Here is an 18,842-nt window from a genome sequence, read left to right on the forward strand (position 1 = left end):
ACGTATTGGAGGGAAGTTGTGGGCCATGTTAAAGCAATCACAGGACTCTCTATTCCATGGAACCCAGGGATCATTCTCCTGGGCGAAACCGGGGAGGGGCATTTCCACTCTCTGTCCATATGGCGCATTTATGCACCCATCTCCTACTAGCCGCGAAAATTGCACTGGCCCGAATGTGGAAAAATGCACAGGGTCCCGTGAGCTCGCTATGGTGGCCAAAATGTTGGGAAATTATCGTGGCAGAGAAAATATCAGCGATACGCTCTGGGAATCTGAACCCCTTCCTGAACACTTGGGCACCATGTATGGACTATTCTGAAAAATATCCAGCTCTCACTCGAAGACCCCCGCTCACATGATGGCTGCAGGACTGAGGAGTATCCTGACATTTCAATGCAGAGTGCTGCGAGCAACCGGTGCTGGGCCCCTTCCTTCTCACCAACTGGGTCTCCTGGGCCCAGTTGTCCCACCCCGGCTCCCCTTCTACCCCCCACTCATTCTGCTCCGTCCCCTGGGGAAAAGATAGGCATGTGTTTCCTGATTATGTCTGTTGATGAATGTGATGTTAATGCTGATGTCATTGTACTTGAAATGCTTAATAAAAAGTATTGTTGAAAAAAAAACACTAGGTTTTTACCTCAACGCTACACTGAACGTACATAAACAAGTGAACGCCACAGCCTCGGCTACTGCCTACACGGGTAAACTGATTAGGGCATGCAAACCCCTACTCTCCAAGGAGTGTTGCATCACACTCGCTAGAGCATTAATATTGTCCAAGTTGGACTATTGCAATAGACTCTACCTGGGAGCAAGTAAATATGTTCTCAACAAATTACAAATCCTGCAAAATAACGTTCTTCGTCTGCATTGAGCATCTCAAGGAGAGCTCATATCTGAAAGCAGAAGGCAGTGTAAATGGCTCTCAATTAAGAATAATATCCAACTCAAAACTATGTCCATTACGCATAAATCCTTGAACCATGCAGTCCTGTTGTACTTAACGGAAAAGTTCAGCCTCAGTTCATCCACCAGAATAACCAGGTCTTCTAACACCAAGGGTTTAATAGTCCCCAGGTACAAACTTCAAAAGTCAGGAGAAACAAGTTTCCCAGTCATGGCGGCTCAGCTATGGAACTCGCTCCCTCTCTCCTAGAAAATTACCAAATCATTCTCCAACTTCAGAAGTAACTCCATCAAATGGTTAACTGAGAAGGACTAACTGTAAAAAGAATACTGTATCTTCCCTCTGTCCAGTTCCTTTCTGCATATGATCCCTGCCGTGTACCCCCTATTGTGAATTTAGGACTGCACTCAGCTTGTATTTTGTTATTATCATTTGATTGTATACACTGTAATCCTGCATTATATGACAACTGTTTACCTGTAACACTTGTAACTTTCCAATGTCCCAGATACTTACAGATCAAGGTGCGCATAGAAATAAATAAAACAATCAAACAAACAAACAATTTGGCATCCCCACCATCAATTCCTTAGTTTTTCAATAATAGGGAAGCATTTTTCAATACATAGTCCTCCCACTTGGACAGAATTCAGCACCAAGAGTCTTCATAAAATAATGAATGCAATAGCCATTTTATTGAGAAGCAGTGGTCAGCATGTCTACCCCTATTTAGAACACTGGCTGATCACAGCAGGGTCACTGGAGGAAGCAACACAAACTCTCCAGGCTCTTATGAACATTTTGTTCAACTTGGTGTTTTCAGTCAATGCAAAAAAGTCAGGACTTAGCCCTACTCAAAAGATTACCTTCATAGGTTTCCAGTGGAACACAGTTCAAGCCAAAATATTTCTGACGTCAGACAGGCAGAATTATATTTTCATAGCAGTGACTCCTTTTTAATCCAGTAAGTACATATCTGTGTGGTGGTACCAATATTTGCTGGGTCTACTGGTTACTTGCATTCTCATCATACCTTTAGAAAGACTCAAAATGAGAAGAACACAATGATAAGAACACAGCTTCACTAACCAGCTTCCTGGGATCAGGAGACAGGTTCTCAAGCAGACAAAAATGTGATCACAGTGCAACTGAAAAATAATCTTCTCTGGTGCAGGGTGGAGAGCAATTTAATTAGTGGTGTTTCGTTACACCTTATCCCCCACACCATAGTAGTGACGACAGACTCATCTCTAGAGGGTTGGAGAGCTACATTGGGAGTACATAGCACTCAGTCTTTGGTCAACCATTGACAAAGAGGGGCATATAAATTACCTTGAATTAAAAGACGTATTTGTTGCATTGAAATCATTTGTCGCCCTATTACAGAGGAGATTGGTACTAATCTTAACAGACAGTATGACATCAATATTCTACGCCAACAAGCAAGGTAGGACCCGATTCCCGATCCAGTGCATGTTAGCCATCCAGATTTGAAAGTGGGCAATAGCGCAAGGTACTTGGACAGACAATATGAACGTGGACAGACTCAGCAGACTCGGAGCAGGCTTGTATGAATGACAGATATCTCCAGGGATTCTTCAGGAATTGTTCAGGCTTTGGGGTCCTCTGGAGATAGATCTGTTTGCAACGAGCAGCAATGCCAAATGCAACAAATTCCCCTCGTGGGAGGGCCAGGTGGAGAATTCAGGAGGAGACGCATTCCAGATAGTCTAGTTTGAAATTAATTGATATGTATTTCCATCAACTCCACTTATACAGAGAGTTCTGGATAAGTTTAGAACGCCCAAGAGTTGCAAACTGATACTAATAGCCCTGTTATGTCCCTGCAGATCGTGGTATTCAGATCCAACCCGGATGACATACCAGGATCCGCTGTAACTGGTTACATCCAAGACAATGGTATCTCAACAGGGGGGCTCAGTGCTTTACCTGAATTAGCAAGAAACATCACTAGCGGCTTGGTTCCTGAAAAATTAACATTGGCCCACCTTAAGTGCTCAGAGGACAATCTGAACATAATTCAAAAAGCTAGAAAGTATTCCACTAGCTCTCAATTTCAGAGTAAATGGACAAGATTTTATTGTTGGTCACAACCAAAAGGAATTGACTCTTTGACTTGTTCTCTGGACAATATTCTATCTTTTTCAGTTTATTTAGCTCTTTCAGGTCGATACCTGCAGAACGTATTTAGCATCTATATGGGCATACATAAGTTCAGAGCATATGATTGTTTTCCTCGGCAAACCCTGTAGTAAAAAAAACATGTGGAAGGATTGTCAAGATTATTTACACCATTGAGAAGACCCTGGCCTACATGGCATCTGAATAAAGTGCTAGAAGCACTAGCACATACACCTTTTGAGCTGATGGCATCAGTGGATATCAAGATGATTACGTTAAAGTTACTCTTATTGGTGGCATTAACGTTGGCAAGAAGAATTAGTGAAATTCCATCTCTGACGACATAAAAGCCTATATACAACATTTCATCAAGATAAGGTAGTGTTACGCACTTACCCCTCATTTTTTACCGAAGATTGTATCTGAGTTTCACATAATTCAGGACATAATACTACCCACATTCTTTCCTAAGCCACAATCACTGGCTGACAAAGTCTTTCATTGTTTGAATGTCAGACAAGCATTAAAGGTCTACTTAAGTAGGACAATAGATTTCAGATATTGGGAAGCTCTGTTTGTAACCTTTGGTAGAAACTCTGAGCAGCCAAGCATCCAAAAATCGATTGCTAGATGGATGGTTGCTTGTATCTCAGAAGCATGTAAATTGCAGGAAAAAACACCACCAGAACGTATTTGGGCACATTAAGTGTCAGCAAAAGCAACAACAGTAGCTTTTGAGCACCATGTGTAGTGGGAAGCAATCAGCAAGGCATCCACATGGGTTACAGGTTGGGTTTCTGTCAACATTACTCTCTGGATGTTAACTCAAGAGAGGATGTAGTGTTTGGCCAAGCAGTACTCAGAAATGTATTTGCTTAAATAGTTGGCCATTTGATCACCACCCTAGAGTATCTGTTCTGTTTGAATCGCTCATACAGTATAGAGGAAAGGGAACGGGACACAGAATTAAGAAGATTACTCATCCTAGAAACTACTGTACTTCTAATCCATAGTCCCCATTCCACCATCTGCCCCACCCACCTTTGCACTCATATCAAAATACTGTAAATTGTCGTCCCCAAGGGGCTTATGATGGGGGACTAAGGTGTAGTGCCAGAGCTCAGGGTTTGCGGGTGCAGTCACGCCTTCTGCCACTCCTACCCAAATTAAAATGTATTGCAAAGTGCCTTCTGCCACGCCTACCCAAATTAAAATTAATTGCAAAGTGCATATTTTGCAATGCAAAAGTCTCCAGTCCCTTCCCCATTAGGGGGCACGCTTACAGTATGGAGGCAAGGGGACTATGGACTAGGAGTACAGTATTTCACTTTTTTCTTACTAACCGCATAGGAAAAACCACAGGGGGAATGACTCTGTTTTTCTGCATACATTTAACCACTTCACCAAAGAACTAGTATACACGGCCACATGCCTCTAACGTCTAGTCGCTTCAGAGTCAAACTGTCCACACTCTGGTACACGCCCATGTTTGTTTCCGGTAAACACTTGATCAAATACTTTGAAAAGCAGTAGCCTCTGTTCACCCAAGGCATACACATGATCTCCCTAGGCAAAGTCGGCTTGCGACACCTCCATCATTGAGGGAGCCTCTAAAAGGCAAAAAGCCTTATTTGAATTAATCAAGCACTGCTCCAGCTCACACCAGTCCCTGAGGTGCTGGCTTTTTTCATAAACCCCCCAACTGATGAAATCAGAGGTTTCATCAATGCCTCGAAAACAAACAGAGCCCTGCTATCTACTCACCTGATTCTTTTAAACCTAACGCATGCAAGGACAACTTTCTCCTAGCCTTCCTCATTAAACAACTATTGGCCGAGCACTCAACTCGTTCCTGAGAATGTTAATTATCTCCATCAGCGAAGGTTCATTCCCATACACATTGAAGACAGGTCTCGTATGACCTTTTCTCAAAAGCCCTTGCATTTCCCAGAGGACCTAGCCAACTACAGACCCAACACAGGCCTCCTGTTCACTGGGAATTAACAAGGGGGGTCCTGGGAGTCCCTCTGCCAGACATTAGTCCTGGTTACGAGAGACTTACCCAGAGTCTTTAGCTCACTATCTTTCACAGAGAAGAAATATCCCACACATATCAGTCTTTGTCCTGCCCTGGGGCAGTCCAGCACCGAAATGCTAGGCAATTCTCCTCTGAACAAGAGTACCAACAGAAACCCCAGACACGTGTTTCGGTCTGGTTGGACCTCATCAGTAGGGTGGATCTGTGCCTCTCTAAGAATAGTGAGCAAGGGGTCCACGTCTGGATTCCCCTAGTAACTTAGGTGGTAAAGATTCAGTCTAACCCTTCCAGCCATCACCTCTTTGTTTTTGCTCCTGTTCACTGGGACCTATCAAGAAAGTAGTTGTGACACTACTTATTCCTAACATCGACCAGCTTGAGAGGCCATCAGGTGGTGCAGGCAAGATGGCTGCCTGATTGTTCGGCTCCCCGTTTGGCCCCGGGATGACAGAGGAGTTCAACGAGAAAAAGGAACATTGCCCGTTCCAAAGGAAAATATTCCGCTGTCGGAACTAGTAGGGACCCCGGTGACTCTCGCCCGAGCCGTGGGGTTGCTCTGGCGCTGGAGACAATTGCTTTGGACCATTCCTGGTCCCCCTCGCCCCATCGGGCCTACGCCGCATTGGAGCTCCACCCCAGCCACCCAGCGGATCCCGCGCCCTGCGGCCCTGCATAATCAGCAAAAACCGCCGAGATCCTTTGGGAGTCGGGACCCCGTCTCTCCCAGCACCTGCGGCCTGCCTGCCTTCCGCACCTGGCATGGCGCAGCATGGAGTGGCGGACCGAGGAGCAGGAAAGCCCAGTGTGTGCCCGGGCTCTGACAGCCGGGTGCTCCACCAACACTGCCTCGCTCGTTGAGCCCCCACCGGCGTTCCCTGGCATTGGCTCGGGCCGTCGCGGGAGCGCACCGAGCACCCCCTCCTCCTCTCCCCATTCCAGGGGAGCCAGCAGCATTTAACGCCCCAGGGACACCGTAGAGCCACCAGAGAGACGCGGCTCCCCGAGGCGGCCTCTATATAGGTCCGGGCCGATGCGGAACGCGCCTGGGCCCCGTTGACAGGCTAAAAACCCCTCATAGGGTGAATCACCGGAGAACACCATATTTTGAAGCGGGGCCTCCCAGAAGTAACCCTTCTCAACCTCCTCCCTCACTGCCCCCACACCCCCTCCAGGGGGACAACCACTCTCCACGGCAGAGCCCTCTAGAATCAAGTGAACGCCTTAGGAGTTACTATTCCGGTGACCCCCAAAACAGAGCCTCCAGGCTTATGTTGGCGCAACTGTAAGTACTGATAAACACTGGGGGTTGGGGCCCAGACCACCTACCCACGCCACGGCCCCTCCACCATCACACTTGAGGCCCATTGTCAGGGCGGGACCAAAGCCGGAAGAAGCCTCTGATAACTAACTTGGAGACACAAACAGATAACTTCCCGAGGCTCCAGATAGACTGGCACTTGGGCATCTGACCACCCATCAGTCATAGAGCTAAAGTCAATGATATAGAGAGCAAGGTGCAGCAGCGACCCTAAAGTTGAGTCCAGTGGTACAAGGGAACCCCCCACAGGGGCAACAAACCTCTAGGACTTGTCTACCTCGCAGTACCATGCATGAACTGAGGTGGAGGCAAGGGAATAAGCTCCGGATCCCGGGAGTGCCACTGGAGACACTAAGTAACCACAGAGATCAAGGGGAGAAAACACCTCATGAGTTGGAAAGAAACCTTAGCAAGATACCAATTCACACCCGGAGATCCAGAGATGGCTACTGGCGCTTCACCCACACCGACCCCTGACATGAACACCATGCAGAACAATATCCAAACGATCCTAGATGAAATTAGGGGGATGAGAACGGACATGGGAGCCAAGTGGGCCGACCTTACCGCCAAGGTCTCCACATTGGAGGACCGAATGGAGGGGGTGGAGAACAATCAGGCATCCACTGACCTCCTGGAAACGCAGATGGAGGCAAGGTTCAGAGAGATGCAACGGCGGGAGGGGGAGCTCCGTCTCAAGGTTGACGACATGGAGAATCGTGAACAGAGAAGTAACCTGCGAATCTTCGGCCTGACGGAAGTGGAGGGGGAGACCCAGGCCGGTCTGGAGGGCAAGGTACAAGAGATCAGGATTGTCTTGGGAACTGACTCCGGGGAAACTGTCCTGATCGACAGTGTCCGTCGAGCAGGTGGAAGTGGCAGGGGCCCACGTTCTGTGCTGGCGAGATTCCACTACTATAGAAATAAAGCATGAATACTTGAAAGGGTGAGGACTCTTAAGAGACATACAATACAACAATTCCAGGGTGGTGATCTACCAAGACCTGTCCGCCCTTACGCTGCAAATGAGAAATAAATGCGGGGCGATTACTAGATGGCTACAGGAGAAGGGGGTCCGATATCGCTGGGGACATCCATTTTATCTATCGTTCGAATGGCAAGGCGAGAACCACCATCTCGTGACGGACAAAGATATCCAAAGAGCCATGGATGAGCTGGTGGGATGCTCCCCAGGAACTTCGGGAGAACAGAACAGGGCTGATAAGGATCCGAGCCGGGCCCCACGGGGCCCTGACTGAAGCCAGGGGAAGCACAAAGTAAAGGGTACTCGGAAATTTCAGAAAACCAGACATACCCCGGCGGGTCGCGGTGGACCCACATGATCACAATGGGGATGGAGAGAGAGAAAAGGAATGTGATGTTATTTTCTGTAATGCAATTGCCTGCATGACCTTCGTGGGCTCCACCAAGCTGGGGGGAACCACATGTTGTTTTTGGGAGTTGCCACTGTTGGCGAGGTTCCTGTTGAATTGTCAATGGACGGTTTGGGGCCCATTTGACTGAGGGACGGAGGGGTGTTGTTTTTCCGGAGGGTATTCATGTTTGGCCTCCAAGTTTGCAGACATCCTCGCTGACCCACTTTGAAAGCTAATCTACGATGGGTCCCAAGAAGTGGGGGACACGATGCGGGTTGCGGATGTGGGGAGGGGAAAGTTGATTGGGGTCCCGCAGGGGGATTGAATCTCAATTATAATTGGGAAAAGTTCTTGACCGAAAATGTGGAGGGTACATTCCATACCAATTACTCTCTCGGGGCCCGGGCAGCGGCCCTGGTGGTTCGTTGACTAACACGATGTTTGTCGGGCAAGGGAGACAAACGCCTTACAAAATGGGTAAGGGAGATGGGGAACAAGGGAAGGGAGGGGGGGGGGACAAAGGGAAGGGAGACACCATGCCATGAAACGGGGGCTCAAGCACACGGATGATACAAGGGGTACACACGGAAGTTTCACTGGGCAAAGATAGCTACGATCATGGTTGAAGGATGGATCGGTACGCTCAACGTTAAGGACCTAAACTCACAAAACAAGCGAACTCTCACAAGCAACATGTTCCGCAAACAGAAACTGCTAGTCCTCTTCCTACAAGAAACACACTATAGAAAGGGCGCAGAGTCGACAATAAAAGGAAAGGAGATAGGCAGAAACTTCTGGGCCTCGCACAAATCCTCTAAGAAGGAGGGAGTAGGTATTCACCTTGGAAAATCACTGCACCTTACTGATGTCGAGACAAAAAGGGGCTTTGGAGGTAGATTTTTGGGTATCAAGGGGCTGTCCCAGGGCACACGTGTCACATTAGCCACTCTGTACGCACCCAACACTGGCCAAATCAAGTGCATTCATAAAGTTCTTAAAGTCATGGACGAATGGGCGGAGGGAGCCATGATCCTGGGTGGAGATTTTAACCTTATCACTGACCCCCGACTTGATTGGTGGTCCGCCAAAGGGACGGGACCGAAAGCCCCCACGAAGGATAATCTTGCCATGAGGGACCTCCTACAAGAATATTATTGGGTGGATGTATGGCGAAAATGTTTGCAGGCCCCGGGAGGTTACACGTTCTTCTCACCAAACATATTCTAGAATTGACTTACTACTGATATCGGAGGAAGGGGGAGGGGAAGTGGGAAACCCCACGGTCAAATCAGTGACCTGGTCGGACCATGAACTCCTCGTTATGGAATGGCGATTGCAAGCCACCCCGAAATCATACAGGTGGTGCTGTAACGACACCCTCATGAGGGACCAAGTGTTTAGGGAATTCCTAAGAAAAGAAATAGAAGCCTTTTTCGTAACAAACAATACAGGGGAAATCCCAATGGCCACAGTTTGGGAGGCGGCAAAGGCCACCTTGAGGGGTCTCCTTATTGCAGAGGGTTCGAGCAAAAAGCGGGCGAGAGCTCTGATAGAATCCAAACTCCGGGAGGACCTAAGGGTTATGAGGGCGCAGCTCACGAAAGGAAATGTGGACCGCGAAAATCTCCTGGGCGAAATGAGAGATAAAAGGCAAGCCCTACATGCAATCCTAATTGGTGAGGTGGTCAAAAAAATGAGATACACGAAGCAACGATACTACGAGAAGGGAGACAAGGTTGGAACCCTCCTGGCACACAGACTAAGGGGAAATAGGGTGGGTAGACGGATAGAGAGGGTCAGGGACTGGGCGGGCAACACCCTGACAAAAACCGAGCACATATCCGAATCGTTTGCGGGCTTCTATAAGGCACTCTATAATAAACAAGAGGGTGAATCATTAGACGAGATCCGAGGATACCTTGAGGACCACCCCCTACCCAAACTCACAGACCCAGAAAGGGAGGCACTGGAAAGGGAAATAACGGAGGAAGAGGTGGAGGGGGCCATCAAAAGGCTTAAAGTGGGTAAGACCCCGGGGGGAGATGGATACACAGCCGATTTTTATAAACACTTCCAATCGGAGCTAATACAACCATTAACCAGGCTGTTCAACCAGATCAACACCTTGGAAACCATCCCACCGACATTCCTACAGGCATTGATCACAGTAATTCCTAAGCCCGGCAAGGACCCTGCGGAGTGCAGTTCATATAGGCCCATCTCGCTTCTGAACACGGATGCAAAGATTTTCACCAGGATCCTGTCAACACGCTTAGAAAACTGCCTGCCCCTACTGATCCACCCTGATCAAGTTGGTTTTGTCGCTTGACGCGGAGAAGGCGTTCGACAGGGTGAGTTGGGCCTATCATCTCTGGGGATGGGACCCAAATGGCGGGGGTGGATGACAGCCCTCTACTCTCACCCTTCCGCAAAAGTGGTAGTGAACGGGGGTGAATTGGAACCCCTTCCACTGGAAAGAGGCACAAGACAGGGGTGCCCGTTGTCCCCCCTCATGTACGCACTAGTGATGGAGCCCTGGGCTATAGCAATCAGGGGGAACGACAGATCCAGGGTATTAAAATAGAGGAAACCGACTATAAAATAACTCTGTTTGCCGACGATGTCCTCTTATACCTTTCTAACTCATCTCAATCAGTCCCTGAGGTGTTGACTAGCTTGAAACAATATGGGTCCATTGCCGGTTATAAGGTAAACTTAGACAAGTCAGTTGCTTTTCCAGCAGGCCAGCTAAACGATGTGGAGAGCCAATATATTGACGACCTTCCCTTAGGCAAACAAACTGAGGGGCTCTGTCACCTCGGGATCCAGATACCATCAGATCTAGCTGATCTTGTCAAGCCAAATTACCCTCCCCTTTGGTTGGAGATCAAACATGACCTGGAACGCTGGTCGAAATCCGGCCTCTCATGGATGGCTCGCCTTAACTGCATTAAAATGGTCATCCTCCCTAAATTTCTATATCTATTTCAAATGTTGCCGACTCAGATTCCGAAACCATTCCTCCTAGAGGTAAAGCGGACCCTTCTCCACTACCTATGGGCCGGAAAATCTCACAAGATTGCCTACGACACTCTTACAAGGCCCAAAGATGAGGGCGGAGTTAATTTCCCAGACCTAGTCACATATTACAAGGCATCACAATTGCGAATTCTGGTTGACCACCTGATGATGGGCCCAAAGAAGCAATGAGTGGGATTGGACAACACGCTTTTCTCCCCAGTTACGTTAGACGCATGGCTATGGGTTCCCAAGGTATCTATCCCGAGAAGGGTCTTGACACATCCAGTCCTCGGGGTGTTATGGTCCGTATGGAAAGAAGGGGGTTATCTTAGGTGGCTCACAACATGGCCCTCACCCCTAAGCTGCATTTGGGCTCCCCCACTATGGGAAGGGATCAATGAACCATTAGCCTTCCAACAATGGTACGAAGCAGGCCTTTGTATAGCCGGACAGCTTTGGACAGAGGGGGTGTTTATATCCCTGGGGGACCTGAAAGACGCCCTGACCCTTCCCAACCTCTCTCCTTTCCGATACCTGCATCTTAAGGGTGCCCTCACCGAGAGTAGATGGGGAGATACGCTTAGGAGAGATTTATCTGATTTTGAGAAGTTCCTTATAACGCACAAGGGGTCCAAAGGGGTGATATTGCGGCTCTACAGCTTTCTGGTGCTATCCATCCCACGGGACCCCCCATCTTCCCAGGTGCAATGGGAAAAAGACCTGGGCACTCCCATAACCAAAAAGAGATGGACCAAGATCTGTAGACAGGCCAATCGCTCCACAGCCGCACCCCAAAACCGCCATCAGACTCTGGAAAAAGTGACTGCATTCTTATTCATTTCAATGTTTGTATCATTCTTCTATTCATGTCATAATTATAAAATCTTTAATAAAAACCGAATTTTCAAAAAAAAAATCGACCATCTTGACCTCCTCTGCGATTTCCAGTCTGGCATCCACCCCAAATGCAGCACTGAGACACTGAGACTGGAACCTTCCAAGTGGTGGATGCTGCGCTGTGAATCGCCAAAACAGAAGAGACATGTGCCTCCTAGTCCTCTTAGACCTTTCTGCTGCCTTCGACACAGTGACCGCCCTAACACTCCTCTCCTGCTTTACCGACAGGATGGACTTCTCTGGAACCATCCTAAAATGGTTTGCGCCCTACCTATCCGACACACACAGGACCATACAGATTGATTAATTCAGTTCCAACAGACTCCCATTCACACGTGTGGGCCCCAAAAGGTTCCATCCTCTCCCGATTGATTTCAGTCTATACACAGAACCGTTGCTAACGCTCTTAAATTAGCCCACCAAAGCCATCCATTAGTACGCTGATGGGATGCACGTGTTTTGATCGCTGCAATTTTCGCTGCGGCTGTTTTCTCCATGTGGTAATCAGCATAGCCGTTTTTGGTGATTTTTTTTCTTCTTCTTTTGAATGTAGGGGGGAGGGGTCCCTCTCCAACCCCCAACTGTAACCCACCTCGCCCACCACCCCGAACACATTTCGATTATGGCAGTCTTCTCGGGGTGATTTTTTCTTTGTTGTCTCCTAAGTTGTTTTTTTTCTGAGCTGAATCTGTTTGTTCTTTTGATACAGGGAAGGACGCTATAATGCACACGCAAAAGGAGACTACCAAAGGATTGGGGACATCATGCGCGATAACATGTGCAAATTAAAGGTGAGAAGATGAAGCAGGGATCATAAGCACTCCGTTCTAGGAGGAGGTCTGACTGAAAAATGAAGACTCCTTAATTCCCTTTGTCTGACTTTTTTCCAAACGTGTCAATGAGTTCGGTGTTACAGTATATTCTTTATCCTTAATTACAAAACAAAAATACTAGACCATTGCATTTAATTACCATTTGTTTGCGCCGAATTAAGCATCAGCCAAACGAAAATTCATCAAAGCAACAACTTGAAAAACAACCAATGGCAAAGCCGAAGGTTTGAGCTTTTATACAGTGAAAATGTTTTCTGAGTTGGCAGGTAATTCCATCGCTTGACCAGATACACTTGCCAGGTATTATGATTTGCTGAGATATACTCAACTTACACCTTGTTTTTTACTGCAATCATTTTCTGAAATTGAAAAATCATTTTATTTGACATTAGCCATTAACAAATTAATAAAAACAACGCTTTACAATACAATTAATACCCGAAAACTCCACAGATCTTCAGACAACTAATACATTCTCAGTTAAAAAAAAACTCATTAAAATCAGTCTAATAAAATCTAAAAAGTTCTTCCATATCTTTTGAAAGCAGCTTTTGCAAATTTGCATAAATCGGATATAAAATCAGTATCGTTAGAATTCATAAATAGGTGCATTGCATGCTTGGTATCCCTAACTTCATTTTAAATAAAATGCCTCTCGAGCCATTGTCTTCTGAGATCAAAAAGAAAAGGGGAAATTAGCAAAAAATGGAATAAGTCTTTGTCAGACCCAGACCCGCAGGCACAGTCCTCATTACCCCCTAACCAGTTAATTTGTGGCAGTAACTGTAACACATCCATACGAGTTATCAGAAATATCCTCCTGTGCTCTGTAGATGTAAGAGTTTATATAATGCTTTTGTCAGCTAGGCACGGACTTGTAGCTGCTTTGAAGACAATTGCGCGGGGCCACCTTTACAGGGGACAACCTTAAGAGAGAGAAACAGTGGAGGGCACAGTGTGGAGAGCGGAAGAGGAGGGGCTGCTAGAGTCCGGAAAGGCAGAACTCTAAAGGGGACTATGAATATGAATGTGTGTGCGGAGTGGAATGGAGTGAGGCTGGTCCTGCTACAAACAATGTAATTGAGAGTTATTTGCAGACTCACTTCATCATGGCAGAATGTTATAGCTGAGCCGTCCCGATTTTGAGAACACACTCAAATGTTACACTGTTAGAAATCTGACCAAAATCAATACCCCATTTCTTCGATAAGATTACACCACCTTTAAACCAATAATAATTGGCTTGCACTAGAGGAATCTGTTTCAACGCCTGCAATTTTCATGTTCGGGTTCTTAATATTATCTTGTTGTACTTTGGAATATCAAAAATGTACACTTGGCTATAATTGTGGTTCTAGGCGCCCACAATTCCAGCCTCGAGGCATCACCCGGGGTTCTAGGAGAAAGGCCAGACACCTTCCTCAAAAAACTGGTTTAGGATGCGTTCCAGTCTCAAACATTTGGCATAGCCCCAGATTTCATTACCATATAGTACAGAGGAGTGTGCTTTAGCCTCCAACACCTTTAAACATGTTTCCAATCATTTGCTAGCAAACATATAATAGAATCTTAACTCTCTGAAGCTTGCCTGAGCCCTCTTCGCCACCATTCTGTTATGTGGGGGACCAACAGCCTTTGTTGGAGAATAATAGGCCTAGATAATATGAGTCTTTTACCTCAATTTTAACATTATTGACCAACCAAACATAATTTGATTTATCCTTACCAACGACCATAATTGTAGTCTGACAGAGTCAATTCCAGGCCCTGCTTCTCGAAAAACCTGCCCTCGTACAGCAAGCTCTGTTGTAAACCCCTGGGAATGAGGTCGATCAGTGCTATCTCGTCAGCATAGCATAATGCATCGTATCTAACCCATTTCAGAGCTGACAGATTCATTCTAGTCAAGGAGCTTTGTGGGTTGAAATCTGCAAGAAAAAGAATGAATAACAGCGGAGCGAGAAGGCAACCCTGTCTAACTCCTTTGTTTATGGTCACATTTGAGGTATAGGACTCAACCCCATAGCAGCAGACCATTGACAAGGTTTTGGCATACATCATTTGAGTTAGCTGGTATAACCTTACATGGACCCCAAGCCTTTTCAAATTTCACCATAAAACAGCACGATTGAGAGAATCAAATGCTTTGGCAAGATCCAGGAATGCGACAAGCATGTGCTTACATTTGATCTTAGCATATTTTTCAACAAGGGTCCCAAAGCACTGATTGATCATACCACATCCCTTCCTGACACCGACTTGCATGTCTAGGAGCCTTAAATAGAGACATTTTGAGAATATGTTGCAAGAGGTGTCAAGAAGGGAAATTGTACAGTAACAACGTGGGTTGCCTGTTGAGCTTTTCCTTAAAAGTGGAACAATCAAGCTCCTTTTCTATGATGCAGACAACACCTGTTTGCGGACAATTGCATTGACTACACCTTCTAAAACCAGGGGAGTCCCACTCAGCAACTATTTAAAAACTTCAGGTCTAATGTCCCTCTGGCCCTGCAGCCTTTTCCTCCTTGGCTGCTTTCAGGGAAGCTGCAGTCTCAACTGCTGTGAAAACAGCAACCCGGTGATCCTTCCATAACATATGGTTGTCATCCGATGCTTCTTTGTATAAAACACCCTTGAAATGTGATTCCCATAATATGGGCGAAACTTACACTTATGTCCCCCTTACCAGTATGAATCCTTGTCCTTCTTAATTTTCTCTGACCGTCTCATCCAGCAGTTTCTACCGTTTTTCAATAAAAATGTGTTTCTTCCCTTTTAACAGACGCCTGTTTCAGAAAGTCTACTTCGCCTCAGTGCAAGTTACCTAATTTAGATTCTGTGTACAGCTTTTGCTTGGTAATGTTATATGCTCGGTATCAGACAAGGGGGCATTGTTCCGTCTTTTAAGTCTTGCCCAATTAGAAAAGTTTTGATTAGGGGCAAACTTCCTTGTAAGACCCAGAACTAGCTCCTCATATTTCCCAAGGGGACTGTCCCATTGAGATAATAAATGTCTGTAAAAGGCAAACGTCCTCATTATGTGGGATAGTAGCTCCCATCTCCTTACTCAATCTCGACATATGTGGGCGCCTAGATTTCCTGGCCAGCTCCGCTACTTGTGAAAGACCTACTTGAGAAAATGTCCATTTTATGGAAAGAGGATTGTGATCACTTTCATTCTGATTATGACTGAAACGTCTATGACATTATTGAAAGAGAAATAATCCACCAGACAGTAGTCTATCGCCAAGGCATATGAACTGGAGCGAAATATAGCTTTTTGCGAGAATATCGCCTGTACATCTCGCATTCAGATATTCCAACCTGAATTGCTGCATCAGGTTAAGGATTGTGCCACCCTTGTCATCCTCTTTAGATAGAAATACATTCTAATGGCCTCAACTAAGGGCCTGCGTCTCCCTTCCCTGCAGGTTTTGCATTCCAATCCCCCATAATATTAAATGCAGCCTCAGCATAGCTGGCTAAAACATTACAATGGGGGCTCACTGTTGAGACCGGGGTTTGTCTGTTTCGGATGGATATACATGTTAACACTCATGAGTGTATCTACAGAACCTGGCTCATCTTCCAGCCTGATCATGATGGTTTGACTGTTCACACTAGGCAACAACTTTGGCTGCAAAGGTAGGGTCTCACGAATCATGGGAGCACTGCATTTCCTTGGGCGCCCTGTCCCTGATTGCACTGCCTTGCGAGAGAACACAACACGTGTTCAATAGTTCATACAAGCAGCCATCCCTCTGTCAGCCAGGGCTCCTGCAGGTAAATCGTACCCAAACATTTTAGCCAGCCCTGCTACTCTGGGTCATACAGTGTCATTTTGACACCCGCCACGCTCTAGCTAATTAGTTTCACTACTCACTGTTGTGGGTGCAGGTATTTGCCCGCATTAGAGTGACCAAGGAGGAACCTGAGTTATGCAACCAAAGATGCTCTCAACAGCCTGGCGTGACAGCCCACTTTGTGCTGCTTTGAGAGGTCCACTAAGAGAGAGCTCTAATTTGGCTCTGAATAAGTCCATAAGCAACGGTTTTTAGAAAGCCTTGACCAAAACAGTGCATTTTTGAAGGATCCCCCTGTAGCCAGAGACTGGTACGGAAGCCCTCTGTACATGTTCATAACATGTGTCATGCTAATATCAGATAATATGTTTAGTCTGTGCTAGAACATCACAGCAGTTCATTATACATGTGCGGATTAATAAATTAGTCTGGCCGAACTTCGCGTTGCACCCCTGCAAAACATCCAGTCCAATAGAATGCAAACAGAAATGTCATTAACGCCTAAAATTCAGAAAGTACGCTTGAAACAACAAATGAAGTTATGATTCCTCCACCCCTTCGTTGCTCTGGCATAGTGCCTGCAACAGCTTTTGCATGAAAAAAAAGTCAATATCGGCCGTGGTGGCTTTGCCCTATTAATTGCATCGGCTCCTCCGATGTTGCTACTACATATAATGAACGGGGTAGACCAGAATTGATCATCCCATTTTACTGGGCTACCTTATAACTGAGCGCAGTAGATACTAAAGGTGCTTTTGGAGGAACTAACATTAGATCCACTTTGTCGCTTGAACATGTATTAAAAGTTTGAGGGCCTGATTCACAGAACGTTTTCCTATGGGATTGCGCCATTATAAAACGCTTCCATGAATCAGGCCCTTCAGTATCTGAAGGAGTTGCTCACGTCTGAAGATCTGTTCTTATTACCCTTAAAACATACTTGTGTCCAGATTCAGACTAACAAATGCCACCGGTCTTGCACGCTGCCTCCGCACAGGCCGCTACAGCTGTTTTTCGGTATGGATCACCAATGCTGTGCCTTCTGCCAGTTTGCTTGCAATATTCAAGCATGTATCCAGTTGTGTCTAATTGCAAATTTCTAAGACAATTTTCTTTTGCCATTATTAACTATTTCTTTTTAGACATCAAAATTCCTTGATGACATGTTTTTCTTTTGCTTCACAACCATTGTAATAACAAAAACATAGTTTTGAATATTGTTCGAATCTATTTCCTCTGTTGTATTTGTGTTGATAATTCCATATTCTACCTCAACAGCATGACAGGTATCATATTTCCATAAAATCACGTGATTCATTCACTGCATGGCCCAGCCCAGTTATTACTGGTGTCTATAAGTAATTCCTATAATTTAATCCACACGGGAACACCCCTTTGTTTTGCTACAAAAAAGTTACAAGGCATTGAATGGCGACAAACCGAAATCACCAAGAAAGGCCTTGGCACTAGGGTGGAAAACCCATGGCACTTAAAGGGTTAAATCAAAACCAGAAAAAGAGGATTATATTCTAAGAAAACTAATAAAATGGCTGACACATATTCACTGCAACCTATCACAAAGAAGTACACATTTACAACATTAACACCAGCCAATTAGAAACACCAAACACATACATAACGCTGCCCAGCATCACTAGTAGCCACAGATATTCAACGCAGCTACAAAGCTTACTTATAGCCGCGGCTACACATACATTTTCTACAAACTAAAAATCAAACTAAGCCAACCTTAAAAACTTAAAATAAGACAAGAAAACACCTAAGCACACAAATTAACACACACAGATAACATTCGGTGCTATATAATCCACATAACAATAAGAATATTGCACAGAAAATGTATGTTAAAATACACGGTTAAAAATATAACCGTGCCTACGGACACAATAAAAAAAAGATGAAAAGCGTTGACCCACCTACGCACATAATTTTCTTTTTTTTTTCATTATATTAACAGAAGAAATCAGTGTAACAAAGAGATACAATAGACAATTATCCATACAATAAAAATGAAAAATATATTGAGAAATTTTTTTTTTATAATAAAATTCATTAAAAATAATAATAATAATATATATATATTTACAAAAATAATAATAATAAAAATAATAATAATAAATAAATCAATAAAAGGGGGCAGAAAAGGTGTGATGCATAAGTCAAAAAGCAATAGCAATTCATAACATTGACCTGAAAACAACCTTCTAGACAACTTTGGCATAGCAACAAACCAAGAAGCAAAAGACATGAACATTATAATGAGTAAATTGAAACATGCATGTCTACTTATCTGAATACAGGTAAACTCGACACAGGAAGCTCCAACGACTGACTAACCCTTATCCAAAAAGGCCTTCCATATTTTATCAAAAATACGTCCTTCCCCATTCACAGAATATATCACATTTTCAATATTGCTCGTGCGATACATCTCCTCCATCCACATGTTCAACGTCGGGTGAACATCTGATTTCCAATTTCTCAGG

General features: G+C 45.3%; 1 protein-coding gene across 3 annotated transcripts in view; it reads left to right on the forward strand.

The window, feature by feature from the left end:
- The window catches only part of FARP2 (FERM, ARH/RhoGEF and pleckstrin domain protein 2), a 4,051,843-nt gene that overhangs the window by 3,092,993 nt on the left and 940,008 nt on the right, over positions 1-18,842 (forward strand). For all 3 annotated transcript variants that reach the window (XR_011276033.1, XM_069618112.1, XM_069618113.1), the window contains exon 17: positions 12,409-12,490. Coding sequence is in view for 2 of the 3 variants with exons in the window: in XM_069618112.1 (XP_069474213.1) it covers positions 12,409-12,490 (82 nt within the window). In the remaining variant the exon portion in view is untranslated. The remainder of the gene's footprint in view (positions 1-12,408; positions 12,491-18,842) is intronic.

The sequence above is a fragment of the Ambystoma mexicanum genome, chromosome 10, assembly GCF_040938575.1.
Source record: "Ambystoma mexicanum isolate Mex_15411 chromosome 10, UKY_AmexF1_1, whole genome shotgun sequence".
Lineage (NCBI taxonomy): Eukaryota > Metazoa > Chordata > Amphibia > Caudata > Ambystomatidae > Ambystoma > Ambystoma mexicanum.